At 31.7% G+C, this 12,585-nt stretch overlaps 1 protein-coding gene across 3 annotated transcripts in view; it reads right to left on the bottom strand.

Moving 5' to 3' along the window:
* Lrrc40 (leucine rich repeat containing 40) overlaps nt 1-12,585 on the bottom strand; it is a 62,514-nt gene that overhangs the window by 38,644 nt on the left and 11,285 nt on the right. The window contains exons 3-7 of one of the 3 annotated variants that reach the window (XM_076862299.2): nt 12,227-12,300; nt 8,268-8,397; nt 4,752-4,875; nt 2,357-2,499; nt 477-649 (exon numbers count right to left, since the gene is read on the bottom strand). In XM_076862299.2, coding sequence (XP_076718414.2) covers nt 477-649; nt 2,357-2,499; nt 4,752-4,875; nt 8,268-8,397; nt 12,227-12,300 — 644 coding nt within the window. The remainder of the gene's footprint in view (nt 1-476; nt 650-2,356; nt 2,500-4,751; nt 4,876-8,267; nt 8,398-12,226; nt 12,301-12,585) is intronic. The other 2 variants (XM_076862301.2, XM_076862300.2) reach the window with 2 other exon arrangements.

The raw sequence follows: 12,585 nt of genomic DNA, 5'->3' as shown, positions 1-12,585 counted from the left end.
TATTCCTCTAATGGCTTTACATTCATTTAACAGATCCAAGAAACATTTATAAAACACCTTCTATATGCCAAAGGCACTGATCTAAGAGTTGGACATAGTACAGTGAAAAAACACATAAAAATCCAACCTGCTGGGAGCTGTGTTGGCCAAATAATATTGTTATATTGTGTGTTTGTATGAATACATAACAAGTCCCACTATTATGTACAACAAAAAATGTGGACCAAAAATCCAGTTTCCTTAGACTTTAGTTCTAGTGAATTACAGTAACTTGTTTCTAATTCTATAAACATATCAAGCCAGCTGCCAAGGACGAAATCGAGTTAATCTTTCTTTGTAGATAATATCTGCTCAATAAATATTTAGTGAATTCAAGATTTACAAAAGGATCTCATGTATTGTTTTACAAATATTTTAATTAATAAATTATAACTAAATACAAATACAACTTCTATTAATTTGTTCTATTAACTTACCTACTAATGTCATTGTTGCTTAAGTCAAGCCTTTCCAAAGACTGTAGTAGTGTAATTTCATCTGGAACAGATTTTAACTTGTTATCCCTCAGGTCTAGCACGAGGATGGAATTCAGATGCTTAAGATGTTCTGCTCCTAACATTTCAATTTGGTTTTCACCTACATGCAATTCCTAAAAAAAAAAAAAAAAAAAAAAGATCAGCCATACGCGTTTCTTATTCAATTTTATATTAGATAATAAAAATAAAATTGTGGGTACTCTTAACTTCAAATCATGGAAATATACATTAGAAAAAATACAACTTTATTATTACTAAGGTACATTTTTAATTACATTTAAGCTATTTTACATATAAAGAAAAAAGGCAAAGAAGAATATCTTCAAAAATGTTCTGGCAATAGAAAAATAATTAAAGATGAATCGTGCAGAAACATCAAGTTTACAAAAACAAAGTAGAGAAATTATTTACTAGCTACATTTATAATATTAATAAAAGCATAAGTCTAAAAAGTACAATGGTGAAAATTAGTTTCAAAACAAATCAGTACCAATCAAAAGAATTTATATTTTAATGAGTTCATGTAATATTACCATTAATGATAATTATACACATTGGTATCCCATTACCAGAATTTATAATTATCAGTCGGAAAATTAGCTAATTTAATTAAATGAAAACTTTTCCATTACAATTTTTTTAGATCACTGTTACCTTTCTATTTAAAAGAAACTCTTTTAACACTAAAAATAGATATAAAGAAAAGTAAAGCATGACAAATTTCAAACATAATTATAATGCTATATTCTTTCTTTTTCTTTCTTTTTTTTTTGGTACTGGGGATTGAACTCAGGAGCACTCAACCATTGAGCCACATCCCCAGTTGCTATTTTGCATTTTATTTAGAGACAGGGTCCTCAATGAGTTGCTCAGAGTCTCACTTTTGCTGAGCCTGGCTTTGAATTTGCAATCTTCCTGCTGAGCTGCTGGATTACAGGCACGTGTTACTGCGCCTGGCTATAATGCTATATTCTTTTTTTTTTTAATAATATTTTTTAATTGTAGATGGACACAATATATTTATGTATTTATTTTTATGTGGTGCTGAGGCTCGAACCCTTGCTTCATGCGTGCAAGGCAAGTGCTCTACCACTGAGCCACAACCCCAGCCCAATGCATTATTCTTTTTTTGTGTGTGTGGTGCTGGGGATTGAAACCAGGGCCTTGTGCATGCAAGGCAAGCACTCTACCAACTGAGCTATATGTATCCCCAGCCCTCTAATGCTATACTTTTTTTTTTAATATTTAATTTTTAGTTGTGGTTGGACACAATACCTTTATTTTATTTATTTATTTACTTTTATGTGGTGCTGAGGATTGACCAGGGCCTTGCACATACTAGGCAAGCACTCTTACCACTGAGCCACAATCCCAGCCCCCAGTGTTATATTCTTAAAGCCAAAATAATCTTAAACAGATCACGTAAATGTGAGAGAAGCCAACTTACAGCATTAAGTAAATATTTCTTATTAGTATTTCAGGTCTCCCACAGGATAGTCCCAACATACCATGTTACCCTCATTATATAGTACTTCTCCAGTTATGAATTACTAATCAGGTAAAAGGACCAAATACCTATTTTTAAAAATTATTTCTTTTAAAAAATCTGTTACTAACAATATCATTAAAGTCAGTAGTCACATTAAAATTCTAAAAACTACACACACACACACACACACACACACACACACACACACAAACACACACACACACACACACACACACACCATGACCAAAAGATTAGGTCCTTTAAAAAAAATTCATTTTCATAAACAACTTTTAGAAAATAAACAGTTACTTAGTAATATACTAAATAGTACCTTCAATAGTCTACATGAAGGAAATTCTGGTAGAAAACGCAATTTATTCCTTCGCAAATAAAGCAATTCTAGTGATTCCATGCCAGCCAATTCAGGAGGTATAGTTTCCAAGAGATTTGAATTACAATCCAAATGCTTTAATCCTGCAATATATATTCAGTGAAAATAAAATGCACTTTAAAAAGAAAAAAATTTGGTGTATGATTATATAGAATTTCAAAGAATGGATAATAAACCTCTGCAAGAACTTATGAACATATGCTTATGTATACTGGGACAATAATCAAGAATACTCAGATATTCTTGAACTAAATAAATGTAAACTAAGTTTCTCTTTACATTTAATTAAAATTAAGACCTAATGATGTTAAAATTAGTATTTAATAATAATGCTTGTTATCTTTGTAATGCAGTTAAAAAAACAAAATTCTCTAGGTCTCTATTGCTTTAAAATATGTAAATCATGGGCTGGGGATGTGGCTCAAGCTGTAGCTCACTCGCCTGGCATGCATGCAGCCCGGGTTCGATCCTCAGCACCACATACAAACAAAGATGTTGTGTCCAACGAAAACTAAAAATAAATATTAAAATTCTCTCTCTCTCTTAAAAAATTTTTTTTTTAAAAAATGTAAATCATATACAATTATCATTGCATATACTGTGTACCCTTAAAAAGAAAAGGCTATAATTAAAGATATTTAACATATAAGCACATTGACTGAATGAATGAACATCAAGTAACTCTGGCTAGTAATGTCTTAGAGTTACTGGGATTTTAGGTAAGTAGATTTTCTGCTAAAAAGACCTGGATTTTTATGTACTGCCTTCCATTCTTCCATCCATCATACTGCTTACTACTCCTTCCCACTCCCATCTTCTTTTCTATTTTTTTTTAATTATATACTTCTCCTAACACCTCTGCTAACATTCCTGATAAGAATATTTACTATAGCTCAAAAGAATATCTTTCTTTAAAAAATATTTTTCTTTAGTTGTACATGGACACAATTACTTTCTTTTACTTATTTACTTTTATCTGGTGCTGAAGACCGAACCAACCCAGTGCCATACACATGCTAGGGGAGCACTCTACTACTGAGTCACAACCACAGTCCATCAAAAGAATATCTTTACTTGCAGGATCTCTCTTTCAGCTCCTGGATCCTCCTTTCTTAAAGGCAATCAGAAAAACAAAATTGGAAAAGAAGTAAAGGTTTTCTTTTCTTAAGATTCAATAGGCATGGGCTAGAGTTGTAGTCAGTGGTAGAGCGTTTGCTAACATGCATGAGGCACTGGAATCAATCCTCAGCACCATATAAAAAATAAATAAATAAATAAAAGATATTGTGGTCATCTAAAACTAAAAAAAATTAAAAAAAAAAAGAGATTCAATAGGCTTACTCCATATTAGATTCTTTCACTTACCAGGGCCAACATCTATTCTCCTACCTCTCCAACAGACTGATTATGCAGTATGCATTCACAACTTATTTTCCTGCAGTTTGAGCCTGTTGATTTTTAAATAATTCAAGGCTATATCGATATGTTGCCTTAGATTGCATATTTTCAAGTATATGAAGATGCTAACTGGTTTCAAAGCAAATGAAACAGTACTACTTTCAACTAATAAAATTTATATATTATTTTATTAGAATAGTGAGAAAAGAATGTTGCTGTCTGATCCACTCAAATACAATAAATTTTTAAAGTAAAAATTTGTTTTAAAGAATAATTTTTAGAAATGTTTACATCTAGGAGCACTAACTGAAAGAATACAAGCAGTGGGGATAAAGCAAGAGGATTTCAGACCTGCTTCTAAAATTTACAACATAATTTCTTCATCAAGGTTTATCAATCTTCAAATTGTAAATTAAATGATGTGATGTCAAAATAATTTGAACAAAAGCATTGTAAAATTTCATGACACCATACATTTGAAGAAATTATTCTTAGAATCCATTTATTTATAGTTAAATAACAATTAAATGTCCTATAACTATACAGGGTATATATTTATATAACTATATAGCTATATTAACTAACTATACATTTATATCTATATTATTTATGTAGTTATATATATATATATAGTTATAACTATAAACTGTATAAAGACTATAACCATAGTTAAAACTATGAAGAGATAGCATAGCTGAAAACCTTAATCAATTTCTCAATTACTTTTTAATATGCCTAAATATCTTTTGATATTAATTCTTTAGAAATCTGTCAGATAATAATGGTCTGGAGAAAATGTGACTAAGTATTGCTTGCATTCACTATCATAAAATTATTATTTACTTCTCTATAATTATGTTACAAATTATTTTTCCAAAGGCAAGTTACATCAACTTCAAACTTATGTAGTTTTTAAAATATTTTAAAAATGATTTACTTTTCATTTTGCTTATTTCCGCTGGCAAACTCTTCAGTTGGTTACTGGAAAGATTGAGTCGTATCAGACTAGACAGAGAAGAAAAACTAACAGGAACAGTTGAAAGACGATTGCTTGAAAGATCCTTTAAAAGAAAGAATGAATGAATAAGTGAGAAAACAGGAAAGTACATAAATAGCCCTAAATGGAGTTTCAGAAATTGGGGGAAATGCAAGATAAAAGACTACTTTAGAGGTGACTGATTTTGTAACCTTAACACAATTTCCCAGATTATCATTCACTTCAATGTTTTCAAATATCTATAGACCCACAATGTATTCATTAAGATAGCAGATAGAAATTAGAATGAATTCTTTTTTCTTTCTTCTTTCCACATATTTTTATTGGTGCATTATAGTTGTACATAATTATGGAATTTGTTGTTATATATTTACACATGCACAAAATATAACAATGTAATTTGGTGAATATCTATCCCTAGCACTTCTCCTTAGAATAAATTCTTACTTTAAAAATATTTTACATAAAGGTTACTATTAAAACTAAGGCACAGTATATCATGTTATGTTTGCAATGCATAAATGTATTTTGTCCTTCTATTGAATGAATTAGGTACATTATTGGTAACCCATAATTACAAATGAAAGACATCTTTGCAAGATAGAAAAGTTCCTGAAAGAAAGAAAAACAAACTGGAAAAAGTGGTCATTTCAATTTCTGAGAAAAATGTATTCTCTTGATTCTGCTGACTTCGGAAGTTTACATTGGCAAAGATTAGAAGTCTTTTATTTTTGATGCATTCGAGCTAGCTTAATTTATCGCTATACTTCAATGTTTCTTTAAATTTTGAAGTTTCTCTTTTTTCTTTAAATGAGAACTATTTTTAAAAAATCCTTTAAAAAACAATGTTAGAAATCAGGTAGTTCTTGTAACACTTGAATTAAGTGTAAAGTGTTCCATTTTCTATCAGCAAAATGTTAGGTAGGGTCAATGGTAAGAATAAATAAGAAAAAAATGACTTAAAATAGCTATGAAGATTTTCAATAAGTCAAATATTAAACAACTGTATTCTGTAACTGAATAAACTGAGAGAGAAAAAAAAGTAAAAAGCTGAATTAGCTCATTTTTACAAAAATTTACTAATATAACACTATAATAATCTACAACATATAACAATATAATCTACAATTCTAATTCTCAAATAAAAATCAAGGAATTGCTTGCTAATAAATAAATATTATATATTATTGAAAGTTTCAGAAATTAAATAGAATGGGATTAGGATTAGAACTTGGAACAAAAAGATAAGAGTAGTTTAAAAAAAAAAACTAGAGAAATAATGAATTGAAATCTAGAGTTAGAATTATGCCAATATGAATTTCTGAGTTTTTACAAATGTTTCATAACTATACAAATGTTAACATTAGGACAAGCTGGGTAAAGGGCATATATTTACAACTATAATAAATCTAACACTTTTCTAAAATGAAAAACTTAAAAAAAATTGTTGACAAATTAATTCAGAAATTCTCAACATTTTTGAGGGGGAGTACCAGGGATTGAAATCAGGGGCACTTGACCACTGAGCCACATCCCCAGCCCTATTTTGTATTTTATTTAGAGACAAGGTCTCACAAGTTCCTTAGCACCTCGATACTGCTGATGCTAGCTTTGAACTCCCAATCCTCCTGCCTCAGCCTCCCTAGCCACTGGGATTACAGGTGTGTGCCACCAAGCCCAGCGAGTCTCAAAGCATTTTAAAGAACCCCAATCATTCTAATAAAAATCCCTTCTAAATTCTAAATGGAATTACTAATAAAATTAAGTATTTAATTACTGTAACAAGATATAAAACATAAGTATGGCCATATATAAACTAATCCATATTTATGCCAAATTATTCCGTTCCTTCTAAATTCTACAACGTATTACTGATAAAATATTAAATTATTGTAGTTGGAAAAGGTATAAAACATAAGTATACTATATATATACACTAATCCATATTTATGTCAGTATTACTTTAACAAATATTTAGTGCCATTGGGCTAAGCAGTTTTTATAATGTTAATATTATTAATTTAAATGGTCACAGGTATTTCTCATTTTAATCTGTTTTAATATGTTGTTTTCCATATTTATGATTTATTTGACATTAAATCCTTAAGAACACAATTATCAAAGGAAAATTTTATTATGCAAATGTCTGAGAACCCATAAAGTAGAACTGGGAAACTTCATTTATTATAAAGTTTCTTGCCAGCTTTTAACTCTAATGTATGCCTTTTAAATATCAACTAATTTTAATATTTATAAAATTTTTAAAAATTTATAAGAAAATCTGATAGTTCCCTTCTCTCATTCATTTTATCTACATATGCCTTTTTATTCTGTAACCTAATTTCCAATCTGACCAGACTGAACAACAAGAAAACGTTGAAAGAATAGCTTGGACATGTATATATATTTTTTCAAACACTAGAGCAATTGAGGAGAGTATCAAGGAGGTTGTACTTACAGAATAAATAGAAGTAAAAGGATTAATTTTTACTTTAGTGAGAAAGTTTAATGTTAACATGACACAAATGAACTGTTGAAAACATGTAAAAGGGAAAAGAACCAAAATGCAATATGAAATAACTATTTAGAATACATAATATATATGAGAACCTCTCATTTGATGTGACTAAATTCTTTAAGATGGAATACTTTACAGTAGAGTCTTATTCCTTTGGTGGTGAACTGCAGAAAAAGGGATGCACTTTCACAGTTTCTTAATATATTAAGGGATAGAACTATTTAGCTTGCCATATGTAAAACACGAAGTAAAGTTCTTATTGTTTTTATTATTAATAATATGATTAAAATACTATTTCTTTTGCTTTATCATTATCTCTATTAAGGATAAGTAAAACATAAAATAAAAGTTTTAGTAGGAAATATGGCCATTTTGGAAAACAGAGAAGAAAAGGCATGTTTTGAAGGGATTATCTAGATACTCATAGGGCTGGGCCACAGGTAACATAAAGAACAAAAACAGTATTGTGGGGGGTTTGAGGTTGTGGCTTAGTGGTAGAGCACTAGCCTAGTACGTGTGAGGCACTGGTTTCAATCCTCAGCACCACATAAAAGTAAATAAATAAAGGTATTGTGTCCATCTACAATAAAAAAATATTAAAGCAACAACAACAACAAAAAAAGCAGTATAGGGATAGAAGAAAATTGATATATGCTAAAGACAACTTCCTTCTAAGCTATAAAAGTCTCTGAATAGTCACCTTCTTTGCTTTTTTCCAAACTCTAGTCCTGAGTTATAACTTGAAGTTGATTTAATAACATAGGAAAAACAAGTTTACAATTATTGATTTAGCAATTTATTTGAAATACACAATTTCTGATAATCTAATCATAAAATCAGCCATCCAGATCCCACAATTTCAATCATATCACATTTCTCAGTCTGATGAAAAAATCCCACCAGCCACAATAGTATAAAATTAGAAAATCACAACTTACTAAATCTTCTAAATTGGAAAGTTGTTCAAATCCCTCTGGTATGTAAGTTAGTTCATTATGCTGGAGGTACAGGCCTTTCAGGTTTTTTAGATTTGTAATTTCTTCAGGGAGCATTTTCAATTTGTTATGGCTATTGATTGATAAAATAAATGCTGAATAATTTAGTAAACAACGCAATAGATATTTATCAAAGACATTCTTGCTAATCAACTATGTGAACCTGTTAGAAAAATAAGATATGGTTATTAATTTTAAGTACTTATCAAAATTCACTTTCCAAAAATATATACTCATTAAAATAACAGTAATCTAAAGTAATCAAATTAGAATCTTAAAGAAATAAAGTTTCTAAATAAATATATAATCAGTGAACTTCTAATTTCTTGCTTATAGTCAACTTAATTTTACATGTATCATGAAAGGACTTATTGTACTCTTAATTGCCTAGTGTGTGAGGCACTGGGTTATTGTACTCTTACTTTTTGTACTTACTGTAACTTTTTATACTGTATCTGACTTGTGTACATTTACCCACACCCTACAGAAGAGTTATATTTTATATGGAGGTAAGGTTGTAAACATAGCATTCAAGACAAAAATATCTAGTTCTGTTTGAGGGCCTGACATGTCAATTCCACTCTGAACTTTTCAGTTGTATCCTTCTCTAGAGATACTCAGTTTACTGATTTAGGAGAAGTTCCACATCACTGAGGATGATATGCTCCCTGGTTATTAAGAGAGAAATGAGGAGATTCCCAAATTTATCACAACTTCATTATTCACTTATGAATTCTACTATCATGACACAGTTACTTCATGCACTAACAGGGGGAAATAGAAATATGAGGGGCTGTATAATAACCCTAAATTACATTTAAAAAAAAACTAGCTATAACAAAAAAGCTAAAACAAGCCATTCATTCTAGTTTTCTAAAAAAAGAATGAGTAAGACTATTAAAAGTTGGTTATTATTCTAGGTTATGTAGCTGAAGTCTGGGTATATTTGATAAAGATTGAGATGGGAAAAGATGTAATTCTAGCTATATATTTCCTCCATCTTGAATTTCATATACTTAACCTTTTAGAATCTAAAGCTGACTGCCCCCCATGCTTAATACTCCTCATTCTTGTCCTTGCAGGCTCTGTCTATACTTTTGACTTATAAGAGGAAGATCCTCTGATGCATATCTAAACAATTAGCACCTTTTCAAGTGTAGATAGTGTTTTTTTTTTTTGTTTTGTTTTTTTTAAGTTGCTGATAGACCTTTATTTGTTTATTTGTGGTGCTGAGAATTGAACCCAGTGCCTCACACATGCCAGGCAAGTGCATTACCACTGATCCACAGCCCCAGCCCATCAGGTGTAGATAGTTTTTCTGATTTATGGTAATTTCAAGTTTTTCACCAAATGAGGACTGTTATTTTAGGGACTGTTTCCCTCAAACCAGTTAACTTACCACTAGAAAACAGAACTGACTATACTGTGTTAAATAGATCTATAACCATATCTGTTTTATAATCAGTTTTTCAAACTGCGTTTTAAAGAACCTTTTGTTTCTTTTCCTAAATGAAATCTCCCCTAACTTCTTTCTCTTAATCTATGTCTATATAAAATAGGGCAAAGATATTCTTTCTTATAAATCTGGGTGTTAATTGGGATGAAGCATTTAGAGCCTCAGCCACCTAGCATCCTATCTGCCAATGGCAGTACCAGAAATGTGCATGGAACACAGGGGTCCTTGGAAAAGTTTAAAAACTGCTAATATTAAAAAACCCTGAGGGCTGGGGATTTAGCTTAGTGGTAGAGAACTTGCCTAGTATGTGTGAGGCATGTGTGAGTTTGATCTCAGGCACCACACACACACAAAACAACCATTAAATTCTTCAGCATTAATAAAGGAATTGATTAATAACTCTTCTTTATTGTCCAGATACTTTCTAGAATATAGAGGTAATTTGTTGGAGGCCGTGTATAAATTATGGGCTTGTTTGAGCCATAACAAGGCAGGGAGGTTGCTTTCCTTGGAACTCCTAAGTGAAATTCCCGGTTAGATAATGCCAGATTATGCTGATGCCCTGCCTTAGCTAACAGCCCTAGGTTCAAAAGCAGCTGCCTCTGAGGAACAGGAGGTGGGCCTAACCTGCTAACATCCAGAGGAATTGTTTCTACTATCTTCTTCCTGTTTTCTCAGGAAGTTCTTTACTCAGAATGCCACTGGTATTCCCATTCATTTAAATGACTTCATTTTGGGGAGTTAGACCCAGTCTCCATCAAAGTTGGTCCCAATTGAATTCTGCTCTTTTACTTATTTTCATGTTTTGTCTTATTTCTTAAATTTCTCATACCTTTAATATTTCTAATTTGACTCACTGCCCTAACTTGGGGAAACTGAGTAAACTTCATATGGGTCATGATAGTAATTTAAAACTTGATATGACCTGAATCTTTCTATATTATCTCATAAACATAAAACAAACACTTTCTTTTTTTGGTAATGGGGACTGAATCCAGGGCTTTGTCCATGCTAGGTAAGCAGTCAAAAACATTTATTTTACATCAACTGGCCTTAAATTCATAAAACCAGAAAACATGTAGGGAATTCTAAAACCAAACACAAAGACAAATGCTCTGCTGAGAGCAGAGGGGCCAGTCTATAGTCCTAGCTACATGGGGCTAAGTCAGGAGAATTGCTTGAGCACAGCTGTTCAGGGACCAGCTGGGGAATGTAGCAAAACCCATCTTTTTAAAAAGCACGACTAATTAAAAATTAAAAGTTAAGGGCTGGGTCTGTGGCTCAGAGGCAGAGCGCTTGACTAGCATGCGTGAGGCACGTGGTTCGATCCTCAGTACCACAAAATAAAATAAAGGCATTGTGTCCACCTATAACTAAAAAATAAATATTAAAAAAAAAGAAATTAAGATTCTTATTCAACTACTTTCTAAGATAACACCAAGGTTTTTGTTTTTTTGGTGCTGGGTACTGAACCCAGGGCCTCATGGATTGTAAGGGTAAAAGAAATTGAAGTTAAAGTGTAGAAGTTAAAGTGTAAAAGACCGGGCATTGTAAAAGTTTATAAGCTGCAAGGCCTGAGTTAAAAAGTAAAAGACCAGGTATTATTAAGTTCCTCTGCTACCCCCAAAACCTGAAATTCCTGTAGCTGTTAGGACAATACCCGAACTGCCTAGTAAATATTCCCACTGACTCCCTGGTTGTTTAATAACCTGGGACCCTGTGTAGCTTGTCACGTAGGCATTTAGGCCCTAAAACCAATCAGTTTGAATGTGTACCCCACTTAGGAGTGACCAATCACCCCTGCCCAATCTGTTCCCGCCAATGAATATATACTAATCATGTCTCAGAGTTGTTGTTCAATTTTCCCACGCCTCATGATGATTTGTTCTGATGTATGCAAAGCCCCCGCCCTCCTCAAAAAGTGTACTTAAGCACTGCTTGATCTCTGCTCTGGGCTCTGGGCTGCTCTCCCTTCTCGAGTGGGCACAGAGCCCCAGCATGCTGGAATCTCAATAAACCCCCTCCTGCTATTGCATAAAGTCAGTCTCTTGGTGGTCTCTTCCTCCCACGCTTCGCCGGACCCTTACAGGATGTTACAAACAGATTCTACCTCAGAACTATGCCCCAGCCTCATGATATTTTCTTTTTTTTTTAATTGGTTGTTCAAAACATTACAAAGCTCTTGACATATCATATTTCATACATTAGATTCAAGTGGGTTATGAACTCCCATTTCTACCCCAAATACAGATTGCAGAATCACATCGGTTACACATCCACAATTTTACATAATGCCCTATTAGTAACTGTTGTATTCTGCTACCTTTCCTATCCTCTACTATCCCCCCTCTCATGATATTTTCTAATGTTAGAAAATAATTTTAAAGAATACTAAATCTATACCATTATAATTGCAACATTAGAAATAAATAAGCTTAAATTTTACCTGACATTAAGCTTCTGAAGATTTTCAAGTTCTCTTAGAGCAGAAGGAAGTGATGTTAGCTGATTATCATGTATCTAAAATTATTTTTAAAAAGTCAGTATTCTTATTCTTATAATTAACAACACATGATCTTGGTATTATACAAAATTATTCACTGATAATCCCTGTTCTTCTAATTCAATGACATGACACCTATTTGTAATTTGTTCTGAGTGTAGAAGAGGAAAAGGGGTTTAAAACTGATCCAACTACTGCTTAGAAATCATGAAATAATAAGTTATTGATTTTAAATATTACCAAAATAAAACAAAAAAGCTTCACCTCATCGAGTGGAGTTTTAATGTCATGTACATGTGAAG

The sequence above is a fragment of the Callospermophilus lateralis genome, chromosome 7, assembly GCF_048772815.1.
Source record: "Callospermophilus lateralis isolate mCalLat2 chromosome 7, mCalLat2.hap1, whole genome shotgun sequence".
Classification (NCBI taxonomy): Eukaryota; Metazoa; Chordata; class Mammalia; order Rodentia; family Sciuridae; genus Callospermophilus; species Callospermophilus lateralis.
The sequence above is the reverse complement of the archived record's forward strand: the minus strand, read 5'-3'. Positions and strand labels throughout refer to the sequence as shown.